Below are 21,200 nucleotides of genomic sequence, written 5' to 3' on the forward strand. Positions count from 1 at the left end.
TAACTGTTTTAACTATTTACTATATTTAGTTTGGGGATCCGGGTTAGAATAGATCCTCAGTACCCCTTTGCCTGTCGTAAGAGGTGACTAAATGGGGCGGTCTTTCAGATGAGACCGCTAAAACCGAGGTCCCGTGTCACAGCAGGCGTGGCACGATACAGACCCCTCCCTGCTCAATGGCCATAAGCGCTGAGCATAGGCCTAAATTTTGCAGCCCTTCACCTGCAGTGGTGACGTCTCCATATGAGTGAAATATTCTCGAGGAGGACGTTAAACAATAATCAATCGATCAATCTTATATGAGTGAGTTTTCTCAAATTCCCTAGACTAGCTATGTAGTACCTCCTGCTGACTAGAAATAATAAAATCTACAGGCTAGCTTTGTAGTTCTTCATGATAACTAGAAATTATGAAATCCTGAGACTAGTTTTGTATTACCTGTTGACAAGAAATCATAAAATCCCTCAACTAGCTTTGCAGTATCTATTGATGTCTAGAAATTATAAAAATCCTCAGTCTAGCTTTGTAGTATCTCATAATGACGAGGCATTATAATTTCCATAGTCTAGCTTTACAGTACAGTTTGGTCACTAGACATTATAAAATCCATAGTCTAGCTTTACAGTACATTTTGGTCATTAGAAATCATAAAATCCTTAGTATAGCTTTTAGTATATCTTAATGACGAGACATTATAAAATCCCTCGACTAGCTTTTCAGTATCTGTTGATGTCTAGAAATTATAAAATCCTTAGTCTAGCTTTGTAGTACAGCCTGATAACTCGACATTATAAAATTCAAAATTGATGTATACTATATTCTTTGAACGTATTATGGATATTATTTTGAGTCTTTAGACCACGATCTCTCTGCATGGAAGGTTTCACATGAAATGAGTATTTCAAGTATTTCAATCCCAGGAAAGACTGGATCTTTTCTGCAGTTTTTTTTTTATTCTAGCAGATGTTGCAAAGAATTTCTTATTCTTATGATTTGGATTGAAATTCATCGTGAGGAAGACATTTTATGTCATATATAGATATCGAGTGATACGATAAAAATATAACATTTGATTGATATATCAACTGACACTGTATCAGAAGGCCATATATTCCGAACATCTCCGTCCTAGAAAATTAATTAGGCCAAGGATATCTGAATCACATCTTTGTGATATCGTTATGATCCTCGTTAGTTTCGTTCTCTGTATTCGATTATTTATTATTTTACACGAATATGCATGTGAACATCTTCACTTTGTTACTAAATTATAGAGTAATTTGTCACGGTAAGCTGGAGAGTTCTAAAAATTACGTTCGTAGCTCAAAAATATTGGTGCAGTGTCTTCTCTATCCATAACAACTCATACATTTTTGGTTACGCGTTATATTATTAAGTTAATAAAAAAATCCGCATTTACGATATTTGTCTTAAGGTAACTCCATACCCGTATTGTTATGTCAAAAAAGTATAGAACGTGTTTTATTAGAGTTTCTTTAAACTACTCAATTCCAGTATTGTGCAGTAGCGACATCAGCAAAAGATAATTTCATTTCACAAGAACCGATTTCGTGGTTTCTTAAAACAAAGTCTTACGATAAGACCCCCCCCCCCCTTATTAAATGTTGAACGTCTTTCGAATTTCTCAAAGACACATGATGATAATAATGAAATTCAGAAAGCTGACGACAGGGAAGCCAAATTCATCCCATTTGTCATAAACATCATTTGATAACTTATATGTATATTACAATCCTCCCGGTCTTTCTGTGATTGCCTCTACTTATGCATTATATGAAAGGCGAATATTATGAATAGTGATCAATCTCAGAAATTGTTCAAATATTATGACCATATGTGTCAACAGGTGGAATGCAGAACAAAAATATAGCAATATAGTACAGATCCTATTTAAAGGATGAACAATTACAATGGTAATGTTTAAACACTGTCTCAAAGTAACTAGATTCGCTTACAGAATTTTAAAACCTTTTTTGATATCAAATGAATTTCTAAAACCAAACCTAGAAATCTACTCATTGTTCCATTTGAATGAGAAACATTGTTGAAGTAATTTTGAGCATGCCATTGTTTGGTATGTGGGCGATTCTTTCATTTCATTCACAAACTGGCAAAATATTTTCCCATGTGATTTTTTTCAAATTATTACGATGTGTCTTGAAAGTTTGAATTGATTCTGTGTCTACACTTTAAAAGCTTACTACAAAAAAATATAAATCCGTTTGGTCTAACAACACAACTCAAAATTAATCAATGTTAATTGCCCAATTACCTCATTACAATGACGTGACGGTAATCTCATATATTAAGTTAGTGTTGGAATTTTGAATATATTTCTTAGAAAGGTTTGGAAAATAACGTAATTTAAACTTTTTACTTATTTTCTAAGGAAAACTAATTGAATGCATGGAATACATTGTGGGGAAAACCACTCATGGAATTATTTTTGAAAGAAAATATTTTGTCTATCAAAACATGTTCCATGCCGTAACGCTTCTATTTTCTGCACTTATGATACACCCATGAACTTCATTGACATATTTCCCGACACTGCAACATTTTATGATGTCATATTAAAACACATGTAATACTTTCTGAATGATGGTTACCAGTGAATGCAAGAAGGCAGCAAATAAGTACATTTTCTTCAGTTGTGGTTAATTAACGTTATCTGTACCGTTCATTGATTTTTGTTTAAATTTGATTAAATAGTCCCTAGCAAACAACGATATAGACACATTCATTCAATTAATTTCCAAAGTAACAAGAATTGCTAAATTAGGGCATGATTTGAAAAATATATATGGGAAAATGTAAGAAAATATCCATACCGCAACACTCCATACCGTCACATCAGTAACAATAGCGGTACGGATCTATGTTGTGACGGTATGGAAATTCTTTCAATTAAGTTAATAAAATTGATATTATAATTGGAAATTATTTTCAAAATGGCAAATATATAGGTTTTTTTAAAAAACAAAAAATGACATGAATTTGCTGAAACAGAAAAAGAAATACATGAATTAGACATATGGTTTCAAAAGCTTAAATCTGGTGCAGTGGCCCATGTCAGAATGTTGTGTAAGTCTAAGAATGTATGATCTCACAGGGTAAGGGTTCTTACTACTTGTTATATATTTATATATATAAAGATAAGTCAACGTTACCGTAGAAAACAGCCAATCTGCATAGCAATGGTAAAACCGGCAGCTAATGAAAAAATGTATAACATACAAGCTACATGTATCTGTCCTGTTTTGTCCAGCCAAATGTGCTTGTTTCATTCCCTCTGAACACATTTTTCATGAAATTATTCAAGAACGCAATGAATCAGAGCAGTCTACAGAAATTGGCATAAGTTGTAATGGAAATGTGACAGCAGAATGGAAAGGTGAAGATAACGAACAGTGATCAATCTAAAACTCCTGTAAGGAATACAAGATAAAGAGTTGGGCAAACATGGACTCTGGACAGGATATACCAGAGGTGATTTCAGATGCCGAGGAGGAGTAAGCATCAGATTCTCAAGATAGCAAGATAATGAAGGTTACAGTTGGAGATGCAGAACTTATAGGGAAGTGCATCTTCGCAAGTCAATTGTTTCTGATACGCTCCGCTCCATATATGTTTATGTGGAGTGGATCATATCAGAAATCCTTGACTTGGGGAAAATGAGGGAAGTGGTGCGTTGTTGAGTCTGATAGAAAACCTTACCCAGGTACAATTTTGGGACTACACCATGATTCAGTAGAGATCATGAGCCTTTAGAAACATGTATCAAAATGAAATGTAGAAATTGGACATGCACCCAAGCAAGAATTCGTGCAACTGTTGGAGTATACAATGTATATGAATGCGATTGAGTGTGCTTGGTGATCGGACTTATTTGATTAATGTATAGAAGTTGAGATATGAACTAAAAGATGAGTTAACTTCTGTTATTTTGATCAGTTGAGAATTAATGTGTGATGTTGCATTATTTGACAATTTCTTTCATAGTAAATTCCCTGATAGAATATCTCAGTTTGTTAATCAGTCTGTTATTCTGTACCGTAGCATTGATGTCTTACCGTCACAATGCATATTTTAACTAGCAACCTCTTAAAAGCAATGTACAATTATCATCATAATCTTTCAGAGGAACAATTATCTTATGGGATTTCCTGTATGATATAAACAGCTTTGATCTCTGTTCAAATTTGACCGCAAATCTAAGCTTTTTAAGTTCTTAAACGGGGGAAAATTCAACTTTCCGTACCATCACCAAATTTCTTGATAAAAGATTATTTCAATTTAATTATCTTTTATAAAAGAATTATACGATGACTGTGCATCTCATCATTTTAGGCCAATTTAAATGTTTAACACCCAATAAATAATTACAAAACAAATTTAACAATTATATATGTTACGGTATAAATTTTTTTTAACACGTAACGTCGAGAATGACGTCATTACGTAAAATCCGTAAGTCCAAGTGTGTGGTCAAACAACATTTGACAACTTTAAACTTCATAATATTAGATTATAACTGAAAACTCGGAAACAATTAACCTCAAATAAAAATCAATACCCATTCTGAAATGTTAACTCAACGAGAGAATAGCCCATGTTTGTGATTGTCTCAATGGTTAGATAAACTATGTTCATATCATGTAGTTGTCCTTGATTTCTATTTAACAATCACTTCTATTGCAATACACGCATGTGTTTATTGCGCCGGTGTGGCATGATTTCCGTTCCCGATAATTAAGCTTTCCAATTGAAACTAGATATAGAGATGATATTGGTTGCAGGTTATAATACAAGCTCCGGCCCGCATAGTTCTAGGCAAATACCAATTCCCGAAATATTGAATGTTTAACAAAATATGTCATGGTTTTTTGAGGCGGATTGCGATAGCGAGAAGACTCATATGTTCACCGGCACTTCATTTCCGACTTTGAGCACAAATGTTTGTTGATACATACGTGAGATAATGCAAATAATTCTTAATATCTAGCCATTGAAATTTCGGCAAAATATGGGAAATATTGTGCATATCAAAGTGGTTGGTTTAAACACACTATTGGTTATTGTGTTCTTGCATTTAAAAGCAGCGTTACCTAATTTCAATATGTTCGTTATCATTTGGTTTGGAGACAACTCGAAGGTGCATGAATCCGTTATGTACATTGTTCAATCTCTACCCAGAGTTATCGTTCCTTCGCAGCACACCTAAGGTGGCACGCGGAAATTTTGTCGAAAATATGCTATCGAAAAACATCTTTATTAGGACGGATCGAATATTTTGGAACTTTACTGATATTGGATGAAATTATGATCGACTAAAAATACACAATCAGGACAATTATATTTTATATTTAGACTGAGCACGTAATTCGGTGTCGGATGGTTTTAGAAAATATGCCTGTGATATTGATGTCATCAATGGATTTCGATATTGTGAGGGTATAATGATGTTGAAATTCAACTTTAATACATGAACGTTTTTAACAGCCTCTGTAGTTATGAAAACGCTGCAGAGTTCTAGAGATTCCGATTGATAATTGTTGAAATAATATTGTATCACGTGTTGAATATTTTGCCGGTTTATGTTTTATTTTAATTTGAAATGAATAAGTCATTTCTAAAATGTTATCAGGATAGCAGCACTTTTCAAATAGTCTAATGTTTCTTTGGTTTACTCATTATCAAGAAATCGATTTGTAAAACCCACCCATTTGCCAACTTATCAACAATAAAGCATTAATGTTTTCCTACAGTATAGATAGAAAATATTTCAGAGAATTTATAAGAAAGGCATTGTTCTAAAATTAACAGGCTTATAAATATCTGCAAACATTTCTCCATTTAAGTGTAAAATATTTTTTTCACGAAGAAAATATAGTTGATCCACCACTTCTTGGAAATGAAATGCATCAGACTATCATGATGATGTCATGATGACAAGCGCATCGTGATCAAATGTTTGCCTATATATCAGGGTGTCAGATTACATTAACAACACAGAATTCCCGTTGAATGGTAAGTTTTTGTGTAGTGCAGTACTTCCGTGCTATTTAGAAACATTAATTATTTTCCTGATGTTTTGAATGATTGTGATATTTTGTTGTTAATGTGTGATGTCACAAATACACATCCCTGTACAGATTGGGACACGCCTCCTTACTGGAATCTTAACTGTGCTGTGTTACAATCGCCTTATCAGTGTTATTCCACATGTAAATCCATTATTCTAACGGAATTCTGACGAAAATATATCTGGAATGCTTAAACGAAATATATATCTGCTTTGTTTAAATAAATGAGCAACGAACTAGTTAAAACATCATTTACATACGCACGTGTTATGTTTTTGCGATAATACTTCATGTAAACAGAATGAAGAAAGAGATGATCAAGATATTTGAAGACTTCAGGAAAATAATTTGTATCGATACCCTCTACGAATAGTGTCCGCGCTGTTACTGTTTTAAGGTATTTTGCGGATGTAAAACAGATGTAAAACTTGTCTTTTGATGTTTGACATACAAGTACAAATAAATGATAATCTCATGTAGATATGCTGGGTACCAAGGATAATCAGCTTTCATATTGAACTTTTATGTTTACACAATGTTTGAAGCTTTTATGGGTAAATTCCTCTAGCTGATGTGTCGTGATCCTGGTTTGTGACATTACATTTCAATAGATATCTAGTGAAGCATAATATGCATGCTTTACAATACTTTAAAGATTCAGAATTAAACTCATAAGACGGTGCTGTATACCTTATCCCCTTGTTGGAAATGGCGGGCGAGTCGACTCTGGGGCCCTTGAGGCCTGGTGGGCGAGTCGACTCTGGGGCCCTTCAGGCCTGGCGGGCGAGTCGTTGTGGCCGAGTGGACTTACGCACTGGTTTGACAATCTTGCTAGGCGGTGGGTGCCGTACATTGCTGGTTCGACCCCGGGCGTGGGGCGAAAATTTTCAGTACCTAGTTGTGATTATTTAGTGCTTTATATATTAATTAATTGATTATCACATGTATCGTTTAGATCCTAGGGGTAAACGTAAGGTTGGGTGTTATAATTGTTTTTGTGCTTTATATATATATATATATATATATATATATATATATATATATATACAAAGCACTCAAATGACCAACGACACGAACAACGAGATTGTCAAATTTTCGGGACGACCCGTCCCTTCTTCAGGACAAACAAAAATAATTACATAATGTGGTCAATATCAACAGAGCATAATAACAACAACTACATATAAATACATCTAGCACTACAACTACACTAATCTACAAACGTATTTACAACGCAGACTACATGATTTTGGATCAGCTCTTTGGACGAATAAGGCATTTCCTAATTCGCTCCACTTTTAACATTGATTGGCAAGCCTAAAGACCAAAAACATGTAGTCTGCGTTGTAAATACGTTTGTAGATTAGTGTAGTTATAGTGCTAGATGTATTTATATGTAGTTTTTGTTATTATGCTCTGTTGATATTGACCACATTATGTAATTGTTTTCGTTTGTCCTGAAGAAGGGACGGGTCGTCCCAAAAATATGACAATCTCGTTGTTCGTGTCGTTGGTCATTTGAGTGCTTTGTATAATTTTTTGTATTTGACCTTGTATCCATGTTGTGGATCCGACACTTTGAGGTATCGGGTGTTGTTGGAACTTTAGTGCTTTTATATATATATATATATATATATATATATATATATATAATGTACATATATGTGTTAATTATACACGTATGCATATTTTAGAAATATATCTACATGATACCAAACATAGTATAGTAGATAAGGTTGTTTTTCTTTTACATTTAGAGATTTACATGCTAGATAGTAGTATTTTTCAATTTAAAAAAAAGCAGCATGAAATAATATTGTTCATGGTAAAGATAAAATGAAGGAATATAAGTGGAAATCATTCTCGCATTGATTGCTTTAAATGATAATGATAGTAATAAAAAGACAAAATATATTTAGGTGTCAAAAAGATATCAATATGTAAAATCTAATATACACTTAAAAAGCAATGATTGATCCATATTGTTGCAAGGGAGACACAATCACAAACAGTTCACCACTTCCCTAACAACAAGTACTGAGGAACAGGTCACCCTCAATTAATGACGGAATGCTATTGTTGGAAACTAAATATCAAATACGCAGTACATATTATCGCAATACATTTGTGTTATGATATAAAGGATGAAAGTAACAAAAGAAATTCTCTCAAATAATTTATGATCTAGGAAATCGTATTTTGATTTCTTTAATGTTAAGTATGTTCTATAGCAGTCTAATTGAACCTATATTAACAGATTATTCATACTTTCAGTTTTGTTTTCAAGACTTAACATAATTTTACTTTTGTAAATTCTAAAACCAATATATGAAATCACAAAGTTAAATGTATGCACTTTAAAAAAAGCCGAGAACAATATGTTTCCATCGAATGTCAATTTCGAGCACCATTTCAACAGTATTCCATATCTGTCTTACATTTTGACATTCAAACATTAAATGTGCATTGTTTTAAATGACATCAGTACAAAATGTACAGTTTCTATGAACATCTTTTTTCCATTTGCTAAGTAGATAATTGTTGCATAAAAGATTGTGCAAAAGTTTATAGTTAAATTCAGCAACACTTTTATTAACAACTTTGTATACATTCTTTCTATAAATATTAGTCCAGTCTGACTTTTCCAACATACGTCTTTTCCCACATACTTTCCATATATGATCTTTGAAACTTATCATCAACAAAAATATCTAAAAGAATTTACAAGATTTGCCAATTTATATATTCAATTTTTTCACTTTTAAATAAAACCATGTTTTCTTTTTCTGAATGGTATTTTGTCTTATGACTTATTTTATTAAAAACGTTTCTTAGTATTTCATATCCACACAACCAGTTATGTTGGTTTTTAAGATTTGAAAAATCAGTAATATCCTTGAATCCAATTTCATTAAACAGATCATCTACTTTTCAAATACCACTTTTCATCCAATTCGAAAAACAAAGTGTCTCATTTTTATAAGTAAATCTTTTATTTTTCCAAATATTTGGGAAAATTGTAATGTTGTTGATTTGCCCTTAATTAGCTTCATTGAAATATGTAATGGTTTCTCCATAAAATAGGGTATGTATTTATGTAACATTCCACTTTCATTCAAAAATGAGTCGTTTGTCTTTGATAGATAGTAAATATCCTTGATTCCTTTGACAAAAACTCTGGAAAAAGTGTTTTAATTTATGGTTACATGAGATTATTTTGGGGATCCATGATGCTTTAAGCGCTTTGAATTTGGATTTTGAGTCAACTATGTGTATTTCCACAATGTTAGATAAGACTCAGGTAGAGGGGACTAGCTTCTTTTGAATTGAATTGTTGACAATATTCATTTCTTTCGTATTTTTCATATTTCCATTTCCGTCATGTTTGATACAATTCTCACCCGCTACTTTTCTATTTCATCAAATTTAGACAAAATGCGTGTTCATGGTCGTTCAAGTCATTTAAATGAACAAACGGCGGTGAGAGGGAAGGTAGAAAGTAGAGCTGATTTCAGATTTATTCAGTTTTCAGAATAGTATCACACTGAATATCTCACTCCCATCACCCTCACCACTGTACTAGATATAGTTCCCTCCTTTTTAAACTTCGAAAGATAGTTATATCTAAGAATTTATGTATAGTATTCACAGGTACTTAAACAAAAGTTTCCTGTAATTTCTGTCTTCACCACATTGAGCTTAATCTTATGAATTAAAATCAATATGATGAAAATCCCTGTCACTATTTCCATTTATCATATACTTTATTGCAACAGGACGATTTTTAGGGGGGGGGGGGGATGGTTATGGTGTTTGATTTAACTTGACGGTGTTTAATTGAAACCGGAAGGTAATCCTAATTCCATAATTCCTGACTTTCAGTAAGAATATTAGTGAACACTATGATATTTTGGTATGTGTGAATGTTCCTTTATCTATTTTTAAATCGTGTTTTAAAAATCGTCAGCATATCGCACACAGAAGTAATGTATTGACATTGCCAGAATAAATGTTGACATTGAACAAAAAAAATAATTTTATGCCGATTTCGGAATTATCAAACAAAGGATTCAATATTGAAATCACTCGGGGTTGTGTCTATGTGTAACTTTACAAATCCTCATGCTAGAAAATCTCGATAATCCCATCTTTTTATATATATATGAGCATCAATATAAATCAGATATATTAAATAATTCAATTATAATGATCAACAGTCTCGTTTAAAATCAGCATTTCGCAAATTATATGGTCGTGAAAACAATCAATACAACCTATCATTGGGTCAAATGTTGTTTGACTTGTTTCGTACCTATCGTTAGACTGTTCTTGGCACACTAACTTTGACTACGGAATACTTCGTTTACCTGATTAAGATATAGGATTCACAGCAGGTGTGACCGGTGGACAGGAGATGCTTACTCCTCCTTGACACCTGATCCCACATATAATATATCGAGAGGTCCATGTTTGCCCAACTCTCTATTTTGTATCGCTTGTGGGAGTTATGAGACTGATTACTGTTCGTTATCTTTGCCTTTCACCGAATCGGATTCCAAAAGAGGTGTCAGAAAATATTGTAATCAGACAACTACAATCTCTTAATGTAAAATTGTTTACAAATTAATGAATTAATAAAGGAGATCAATTTCTTGATGAAGAGCGTCAAAATAGGATTTTCCTTTATTTTGATGTAAAGTTTTGTAAGGAACTCATTTCGAGTATGAATTATGCGCATTCATAACACAATTATCAGTTTTATAACTAACAGCTAATTCATTTATTACTTCTGGTTGTATTTCTTTATCATAAAGTATATATCTTCCTCACAAATTTTTTTTTTGTTGAAAAAATGTCATAATATCTAAGTAACGGGCACTAAGGAGCGGAGGTGTTGTACATGTGTGATGGGGTGCTGTATGGGTGTGATGGGATGTTGTGAGGGTGTGATGGGGTGTTATTTGGATGTGATGAGGTAATGTATATGTGTGATGGGGTGCTGTATGGGTGTGATGGGGGTGTTGTGTGGGTGTGATGGGGTGTTCTGTGGGTGTGAAAAGGGTGTTGTGTGGTTGTGATGGTGTATTGTATGAGTGGGATGAGGTTATCGTATTGGTATGTTGGGGTGTTGTGAGGGTGTGATGGGAGTGTTGTGGGTGTGATGGGGTGTTGTACAGGTTTGATGAGGTGTTATTCGGGGGTGATAGAGTGTTGTGTGGGTGTGGTGGGGTGTTGTATGGGTGTGATAGGGTGTTGTGTTGGTGTGTTTAAATATTGGGTGTGTGATCGGGTCTTGTATGGGTGGATGGGTTGTTGTGTGGGTATGATAGGGTGTTGTGTGGGTGTGATGGGTGTTGTATGAGTGTAATGGGGTGTTGTATGGTGTGATGGGGTGTTGTATAGGTGTGATTGGGTGTGGTATGGATGTGATGGGTGTTATGTGGGTGTGATGGGTGTGTTGTTCGGATGTGATGGGGTGTTTTATGGGTGTGATTGGGTGTTTTGTTCGTGTGATGGGGAGTTGTTTGGGTATGATGGGGTATTTTGTGCGGGTGTGACAGTTTTTTGAAGGTGTGGTGGGATGTTATGAGAGTGTAATGGGGTGTTGCTAGGTTGTGACGAGTGTGTTGTGCAGGGGTGTTGTGATGAATGAATTCGGGATGTTTACCTTCTTAGCACCCTCTTCTATCTGGTACTTCCAGGGGTAAAATTGTACTCAACGGCTAGTGAAAGTATTATTCACTATCGGAAGAGTGTTTTAGAAGAATTTAGACGTATATCCCAAAAAGTATCAACAAGTGATGTTTTTGATTTTCATAATTTTTTTGTTTGAAAAAATAAAACATTTAGCTGCGTCTTTGAGACATACCTTATTTCAAGGGCATTTGCTGTCATTTTGTCACCACATTGAATCTAATGGAAATTGCTTTTCATAAATACATACAACACCATTATTTAATAATTTCAAACACTTTTTAACTTCAAAGGATGGACATGAATATGTGATTTTGATGATTTGATAATTATTGTCTTGCAAGACAATAATTCTTCCATATATTTTTTTTTACACTAAAATCGGTTATGTAACGTAGTTTTGTTAGGTTTCTCTTTTTTTTTGTAAAAAAAAAAAAATGAATGTTTTTATTAGTCAGTGTTATATATATTTTATGTCATTGAAAGATTTTGAGACAAAAATAGCTATCATCACTTCCACAGTCAATGCCTCATTCAACTATTTATATTATTCATTAAATCAAAGCGAATTTTGGCCCTTAAATTATTATTGGTAAACAATACACCTTTTTTATCATTCCGGAAAATCACCAACAATAAAACAGAATAATTGACAGTTTGTATCGGTCTTTTGATTGTGAAAGTATACTTCATATAAGGTGCTTTATGGAACAGATTAATTGGAATTTTGATGGAATGATTCACCTTAGTAGTGTTTATGAGATTGGTTGTCGTGTTTTATCTTCACCTTTTCATCAACACTAGAGAGGAACAGCATTCAACCCAACTTCATAATTTATTGATGGCTTTTCTGATATGTATCATTCCGTCTTCTTTCCAGATCATATATTAAATGTTCTTGATTTTTATTCATTGCGATCTAATTAAGCAATTCCGTGTCAATGATTGCCGGGTAATCAATATATCTTTTTAATATAGATCTGTGTCCAGCAATCAACTAACAACGTTGGAGAAGGGAGCGTTTGAAGGATTGGGAAATCTAGAGTCTCTGTAAGTATCTCTATATACACTTTGCTCACTATGAACTATTCTTAAATTGGAATCTGAACTATTCTATTTAAAAATGAATACTCATGTTATCGAAAAGCATCGACTTTTAGTTGACCCGTTTTTCTATTCCTATAAAGCAGAGTTTATTCAAAAGTTTCCACATGAGAAGAAAAAAAAACTTCTTGCTGTGGTGTCGACACTTAGATATATTTACGACGTTTATTTATTAACAATAATCAGTTTTATTCATATCTCGATTCGATATATCCCTGTGAACTCGAAATAAAGGCACCACAGAGTCCTCAACATTTGCTTCGTACATAGATATTTGATTGAAAATAGATGTTATCTGCAAACTAACAAGTCCAATTTATGACAAACGGGATGTTTTCAGTTCCTCATTTGTCAACTTCCCATATCTATGTATTATATAATGCCAGGATTCAATTATTATGATGTCTTTTACATTTACTCCATTATCTATTATTGATTGTCATTTACTTCTATGGGGAACAGAAGCTCAACATGTTGAAATAAACCAACATACTTAATCAAAGTTAGAGATTCTGGAAAACGTAGATATCACTGCGTAACACCATGCTCTATTCAAATAACTGACTATTAATACATGAATATTCATCTATCTTTTTAATGTAACTAAGAAATGATTATGTCTATTTATCATAGTAGTTAGTATATTGACATTTGGAATTAAGGTGATAGTCCCGTGCGTTGGAAGAACTTATGTTGAAACCGTTGTATATAGCTGCAATAATGTAGCCCTCTCTGATTTTTTTTTTTTTTTTTTTTTTTTTTTTTTTTAGGGAGAGGGCTACAACTCCTTAGGATCTCCGTAATGGTGCAAATGCGGGAGTGATTCACTCCCGCAACATTTGCGCTCATTCTAAACATTTCCTGACTTTCTTTACGTAAATAAAATGATATTTTATGTTTCTTAGTCATTATATAAATTTACAACCTGCAACTTTAGATTTGTGAGGCTCTATTCTACCGTTTTCAACAATTTCGATAAATTCCAATTTCTCGATTCATATTTGTGCGCCATGTTTGATGTACTGAAGTTTCAACTTCCGGTTGTCAAGTCATTTGCATATGCCATATAAGGTAGTATTTACATCAATGGAAAAGTATGGAGGCGAAAGCTATTTCGTCGGTATTGAAAAGGTTTGAATTTAATATCAAGTTAAAAACCGAACAGCAGAGTGTAAATTCTTTCTGCAACAATATGATTTTCCTTTCTTTGTCGAAGTGGCTCGAGTAACTACATTTTCGCGCTGATTGTCAATGATTAGGCTTTTCATTAGATCCACCTACGAGATCTCGCGATAACAAGCATGGCGGAGCAGACGAAGAATTTTGCATCCTGTACATTATATTTAATGAAAAACACCTTTATTAGACATGCCCGAGCACAAAGTTGGTACTCCTTTTGGTGTAAACAACATTTGGGAGTAATACACAGAGTTTATTATCGGTTATTCATAAAATTATTTTGCACCATTACGGAGATCCTATGGAATTGTAGCCCTATCCCGAAAACGTCAGAATTAAAAAAAAAATGGATAGGGCTACATTATTGCAGCTAGTTGTATATGATATACACTCATACAATGAAATCTGTTTAAATCAATCGTATTTATGTAGCAATATTTACCATTATTACCCCCATGTGATGTATAAATTTCTAAATTTATTCAATACACATATGCTTGTTCTACGTATAATCAGGCTACTAAAGTTGATGTTACAGGGGTTTCAAATATCTCCTTTTAAAGCAGTATTTCGCAATTTTATGGTCGTTACAATGATCTAGTCTGTCAATACAACTAGTCTTTGAATAGAATGCTCTCTGACGTGTTTCATATCGATTGTTAGACCTTTCTTGGGGCACTGATTTGACTAAAATTAATCTGTTTACCTGATCAAGGTATAGGGCTCACGGCATGTGAGCTGTGACCGGCTGTGACCGGTGGACAGGGGACGGTTACTCCTTCAAGGCACCTTATCCCAACTCTAATATATCCAGTAGTTCGTGATTGCTCAGCTCTTTATTTTGTATTCCTTATATTCCTAAGTACTTCGTTACTAGAAAATACGGATGTATATTTAATTGCTGTTATAAAATTTAGAAATTCATTTCAAAATTAAGTATTATCTCCCTCATGCATAGCTCTTATCATTAGACGAATTTGCCTCCACTGTTTTTGGCACGCTGTTTTTGGCTATAATAGCTCTAAAACTTCATTGTTATTTCGGATTTCAAATATTTCTGTTGATCATCACTGAAGAGCCATTATTTGTCGAAATGCGCATCTGGTGCATCAAAATTGGTACCGTATAAGTTTTACATTATATGAGTTATGAGATTGATCACTTCCTTATCTTCACCTTTTATTGATACCATCATGTATGTAAGAAAACTTGTGTGGTTTTTGAAATTTATAAACATAGGAAATATCGTTCAAACATGTAAATGAACATATACGATATAGAAGTTTAAAGAACATTATAGTAAACAGATTATTTGAAGGAATGCTATTAAAATAACATAAATGTAGGTGATTAGAAAATAATGTGTGATTTATATAGTGGCCCATTGAGTGAAATCGAAAGAAAGCTGCTAGATTTTTTAAGCACATAAACAAATATAAAATCTTTATCAAGATAATTTGTATGTGATTTTTAAATTGTACGTTTAGGGCCTATTTTGGGTGCTTATCACTGGCGGATCTAAAATGGATTTGGGGGAGAGCATACCCCTAAAATTTTAAAGGCTTCATAAAATTATGTTTCCTTTGTTAGAATACAATTTAGATTTACTTTTTTGATGGAATAGATAAATAACATATATAAAAGGAATCTCTTCACTGATTTGTTTTCTTTAAAAACAATATCATGAAATGTTAAGCTCAACGTTTATATGTCTGTTTATGTGTTGATATTGGATGTGTCCTGTTAAAATGTCGTAGTACTTAAAATAAGTTATGTTAAGATCAGCGGGTGCTCATCAAAAGATCGTCAAATGCACAATACTTACTGGTACTAGAGAACTTCATCGACGTTGAGAGAATTTTTTATTTTCATTTTGTGACAGTAGTTTTTGTCTAAAGAATTTTTATTTATTTCTGAGTACATGTATATCAATAAAAATTCAGCTGGTAACCTGCCTGCACCCGACCTTTTGTTTACAAATACGACTTATTGATGTTTTCCAAAAGTAAAATGTTATGGGTTATTCAAGTGATTGTCATATACCTGCACTAATGTACCCCTCTCTGATTTTGTTCTATTCTGACGTTTTCGGGAAAGGGCTACAAATCCACAGGATCTTCGTAATGGTTGAAAATATTTTTACCAATAACCTGTAATAAACCCCTTGTATTTGTCTCCAATGTTATTTACACCAAAACATATTACTAACTTTGTGCTTTGGTATGTCTAATAGAGGTGTTTTTTTTAAATTGAATATCACGTACAACATGCCAAATTCTTCGTCTGCTCCTGCATGCTTGTTATCGTGAGATCTTGTAGTTGGATCAAGTGAAAGACTTAAACATTGACAATCATCTCTAAAATGTAGATAATTGAGTCATTACGACAAAGGAAGGGAAATGATATGGAGGCAGAACAAATATACATTCTGCTGTTCGTTTTTTTTAACTTGATATCAAATTCAAACTTTTTTTTAATACTGACGAATCCGCTTTTCCCTCCGTACTCGTCCATTGATGTAAACACTACCTTACATTGCCATATAGCACCCGGAAGTTGAAACTTCAGTAAATCATACATGGCGCATAAATATGAATCGCTAAATATGAATATATAGAAATTGCTGGAAACGGTAAAATAGAGCTTCGGAAATCGTAATATGCAGATTGTAAATTCAGATAATGTCAAAGAAACATAGAATATCATTTTATTTACGTAAAGAAAGTCAGCTAATTTGTAGAATGATCGAAAATGTTGCAGTAGTGATTCACTCCCACATCTGCAATATTACTGATATCCTAAGGCGTTTTAACCCCCCTCCCCATTGAAAAATCTAAGGGGAGCACATCATTACAGCTAGAAATTACAATGCGGGGAATTTACGATAGATGTCACAGTCAAAATATAGGTAGTATCGTTTCGGTTTTTAACCGTAAGAGTTCTAGAACTCTTAAGTAATTTCACCACAAAATTATAGTGTATTTTACTACGGAAGTTTTAAACCTAGTTGCGTAAAGCACTTTAGTGTATTTTTAGAAAACTCTGCATAGCGTTCAACATAAAAACAAGTTTAACTATCGATCTTAATTATTGTGTTTTATTTTGATAATTCTACAAGTGTAAAATCTTTTTTCATATTGTCATCTAATTTCATTTCTTTTGATTGTGTTTTATTGTTACATTCTTCTGCTCATCTTTTTAATACACCTTAGCGTAATTTGTTTTATATAAGGCGCTATCTAAATTTTGTTATTATATTTGCAACCGGAGTGTCCAGGACTCAATCCCTGACGGTAACACACAATACGTTTGAAATGAAATATATAGTGATTGTTTATTTGTCAATCAACTCACAAGTGATGTGAAAGTATGGCTGCTTATGAGATACCTTGCAAACCGATATCATCTATCACGGCCACTGTTGTCGCGATAAAAAACAAAAACTTATTTCAAGAAACTCAACATTTAGACCCTGAAGCGTTCTGTTACCGTTCTGTTCTCGATAAAAACTGTCCAATTCCCACCTTAAACTGTTTTGTTCTCGATAAAACCGTTCCATTCCCACACTAAACTGTTTCGTTTCAAGCGTTCAGCGTTTTGTTTCAAGCCCAAACCGTTCGTTCCCACAAACTATGCGTTCCCGCATGGTCACTTGGAACTCGCACGTCAGTTTGTTATTTTATTTCAACATGGCGTTAGGTCGACATGGAAAATGCTATCGTTCCTGATTCGACACAATATTTTAAACTTGTACAAGGGTGGACAGTTCTGCAGTTCACATCCGTAAATGTTTACCGACAAATTACAAGTATATCACGACACGACAAAGTATATTCTTAATCAATGGGTAAAATCTTTTTACTGAAGAACAAAATGAATGAACATGGATGTTTCATTTTTAAACCAATAAATAAATGAATGAATAGCAATAATGTTACTGTTGATGAAAAGAAAAAGCTCGGAAATAAAATGTCAAATTACATGATCTACTTTAAGTACGGACAACTCTTACATTGATCTGAATTTGACATATTTCCGAGTCGTGAAAATGTTTTTCGGGAAATCAAAAACAATCATTTATAAGAATTCCAAAAGCAGTTTGTGTGGTGTCATCTTCAAAAGAGGGTATGAATTGGTCGAGGCACTAAGAGTTGCTACAGTAATGGTGTACATTGTACTAGTCTACGGGAGAGTGGACACAGAGTTCACACAATAGGTCCCCATCTCAAGTGACTTTGCCCTCTTTGATATCCTCTTTTAATTTTGGGATATGTCACCCAAACCCTTTTAATGTATGTTTATCGAAAGGGTACCTTTATATGTACCATTAATTAACGTCACATGTCACCATCACAATGAAACAATGCAGGCATACCCCTATCGGGGGTTTTAATGCACAATGAATATTTTTATTGAAAATTGTTATTAAGGGTTCTAAATTGAAATTCGATCCAGAATTGTTATTTATTATTAGATTACATAGACATTCATTGATGTATTCATTTTTTGATACATTCATTATGAAAATGTATGAAAGGTGAAGATAACGAAAAGTGATCAATCACATAACTCCTATAAGCAATACAAACTATATAGTTGGGAAAACACGGACCCCTGGGCACACCAGAGGTGGGATCAAGTGCCTAGGAAGATTCAGCATCCCCTGTCGACCGGTCACACCCGCCGTGAGCCCTATATCCTGATCAGGTAAACGGAGTTAACCGTAGTCAAAATCAATGTGTCAGGAACTGTATATGATTTCAAACGCTTTAATGCACTACATTGAGCCCATATATAAATGTTCCAAATTACACGTTATACATGTACAAACTGAATTCCTCTTTGAAATTACCTGTGCACTAAGTAATCGGAAGAAAAAAAATCATAACATTTTGAGTAAAGAGTGGCAATGTTACTTTGTATTATATCTAAATCGGACCACGCCTCAAATCACACAATTCCATTTTTTTAATGTGTAAAGTGATTTTTAATTGATTACATACATGTGTAACACAAATATAAATATCCACATGTGTAATGTAAGGCACATGTAATTGTATGTATTAATATACTTCCCTCTCTCTTCCTTCTTTTTTAAAATATTCATCATATCGATCAAATTAAACTTTTTTGACACGTACTCTCTTTCTTTTCCGCAATGTCTATATATGAATAAAAAGTACCAAAATTGTCAGAAATGCAGAATTTGAAATCGAAGCCAAACCGTTCGTTTTCAATTTTCGACCGAAGAAAACCGTTCGTTTTCAATCTCAATGTTTTCCGTTTCAGATAAAAACAGTTCCGTTATCGTTGAAAACCGTTCCCTTCAAACCGGTAAACGTTCGTTTCCCCAAACAGAACCGTTCGTCCCTAAACCGTTCAGCGTTCGTTCACTGTTCAACTGGCGTAGTAGTACACATCAGTCTGTACGACAAACATTTAAAGTAGTCACAATCTATGCAAAAAGTTCAGTGGAGAAAGGAGCAAACCACCTAGAATGCTTCACTTAGCAAAATCAAATGCTTGCAAATTTATTAATTCAACAAAGCAGTATCGATTTTATTTGAAGTACTAAAATATCTTAATAGAGTTTGAGAAACAGATAATTCATTGATTGTTCTGGTCATATCATTCAAATGAAGTGTTGCGATTACTAGTATTACTTGTTTGCCAAATTGATAATTCCTAATCAAAGTTAACAATGAAATGTTGAAACTTGAAACATAGACGGTTAGTTGGTTAGAAGGCTGATTGTTTTACGTCCCGTCGAGAATTTAACTTATGTTGAGACGTCACCAGCTAAAGTTGAAGCACTATTAATTCAGAACTATACCTAACGCTAAAGTCGTAACAGTGAGGACTCTTTAACATGCCAACCCCTGCACGTCCCGATCTGCTTATATCCCGAACTTTCTTACACATTTCTTCGTCGGTGGCATCCAGTGGGCGTTCAGACCTGACTTCATCTGCTAAAGACGTTCTACTGCGTTTGAATTCCCCTATCCAGAATTTAACCTGAGCATAAGATGGTGCAGAAGACCCATAACCATCGGCTAACTCGCCATGTATTTCCTTGCATGTTTTACCTTTTAAATGCAAGTACCGAATTATAACACGGTATTCAACTTTAGATGAAAGGCATGCCTTTACATCTCTAGCCATGTTTGACATTCAATATCTTATTAAAGAATGACTCGATACGCGTGCAATTTTGTACCCAGGTATAAAACATATATTAAAACAAGGCATGAAAATCGTGACCGTCTCGATCAATCGGTAATGGAATGGGCTGGTTACCTATTGACTCGCCCAAGTACTAATGAGATACCGCGACTGGTCGGATGTTTTGAAATACGAGCAAAATATCAGATATCTACCTATCACCGTGATGATTAAAGGACACATCTCATGTTTTCAAAGTATACAAAATTACATGCAAGAAGTTTTAGGCATAAGAAGAATTAATTTTGCTGAAAAAATGAAAAAGTTTAGAAACATGCGTTGTGTCCTTTAACACTCTTCTATAAATAGCGGAGCTTTGTTTCATGATATGTAATACAATTTGAAATATAAAATGCTTAATGGATCCAGATTGATCTATCAGATAATCAAATAAACATCTTACAGAAAAATGGTTTTGGAAAATTACAGATTTACAAACAGGGATATCTGGAAATGTCAATAAAAAAATTGATGTAGATTATGCGCAAACAAGTAATGATTGAAAAATTAAGAGTGTCATAGCACATGAGATGGCATTGGACACAATATTCGTTCTTTCTACCTTAATCAGTAATACATCCCGACATCCTCTTAATTTTTAGATCCTGTTTGTGTTCTAGTTCTACACATTATTAAATTACATTTTACATAACAAATGGTATGTTTTGAAATCCATGGCATTTTATGGAAACACCATAGTGATAATTTAGTGATAAAATTTTGAACAAATGCAAAGGTAGAAATATTTTTAAGAAAGAGCAGTCAAATAGATCATTCAAAGAATAAAAAAGAAAGAAGGGAAGCAGGAACCCTAAGGAATTTTATTGTAGAAAGAATGAACAAGTAGTGACTTTAACACATATTAATATTTCATTGTTTTGTTAAAAGACAGGC

The 21,200-nt window shown here is 33.6% G+C and overlaps 1 protein-coding gene across 50 annotated transcripts in view; it reads left to right on the forward strand.

The window, feature by feature from the left end:
- Positions 1 to 21,200, forward strand: part of LOC125659436 (leucine-rich repeat-containing protein 15-like) — a 615,079-nt gene that overhangs the window by 143,715 nt on the left and 450,164 nt on the right. For 48 of the 50 annotated variants that reach the window (XM_056149051.1, XM_056149060.1, XM_056149061.1 and 45 more), the window contains one exon: positions 12,780 to 12,851. The exons of the other annotated variants lie outside the window; for them this stretch is intronic. In XM_056149051.1, coding sequence (XP_056005026.1) covers positions 12,780 to 12,851 — 72 coding nt within the window. The remainder of the gene's footprint in view (positions 1 to 12,779; positions 12,852 to 21,200) is intronic. 50 annotated transcript variants of the gene reach the window in all.

This window comes from Ostrea edulis, chromosome 9 (assembly GCF_947568905.1).
Source record: "Ostrea edulis chromosome 9, xbOstEdul1.1, whole genome shotgun sequence".
Taxonomy (NCBI): Eukaryota; Metazoa; Mollusca; class Bivalvia; order Ostreida; family Ostreidae; genus Ostrea; species Ostrea edulis.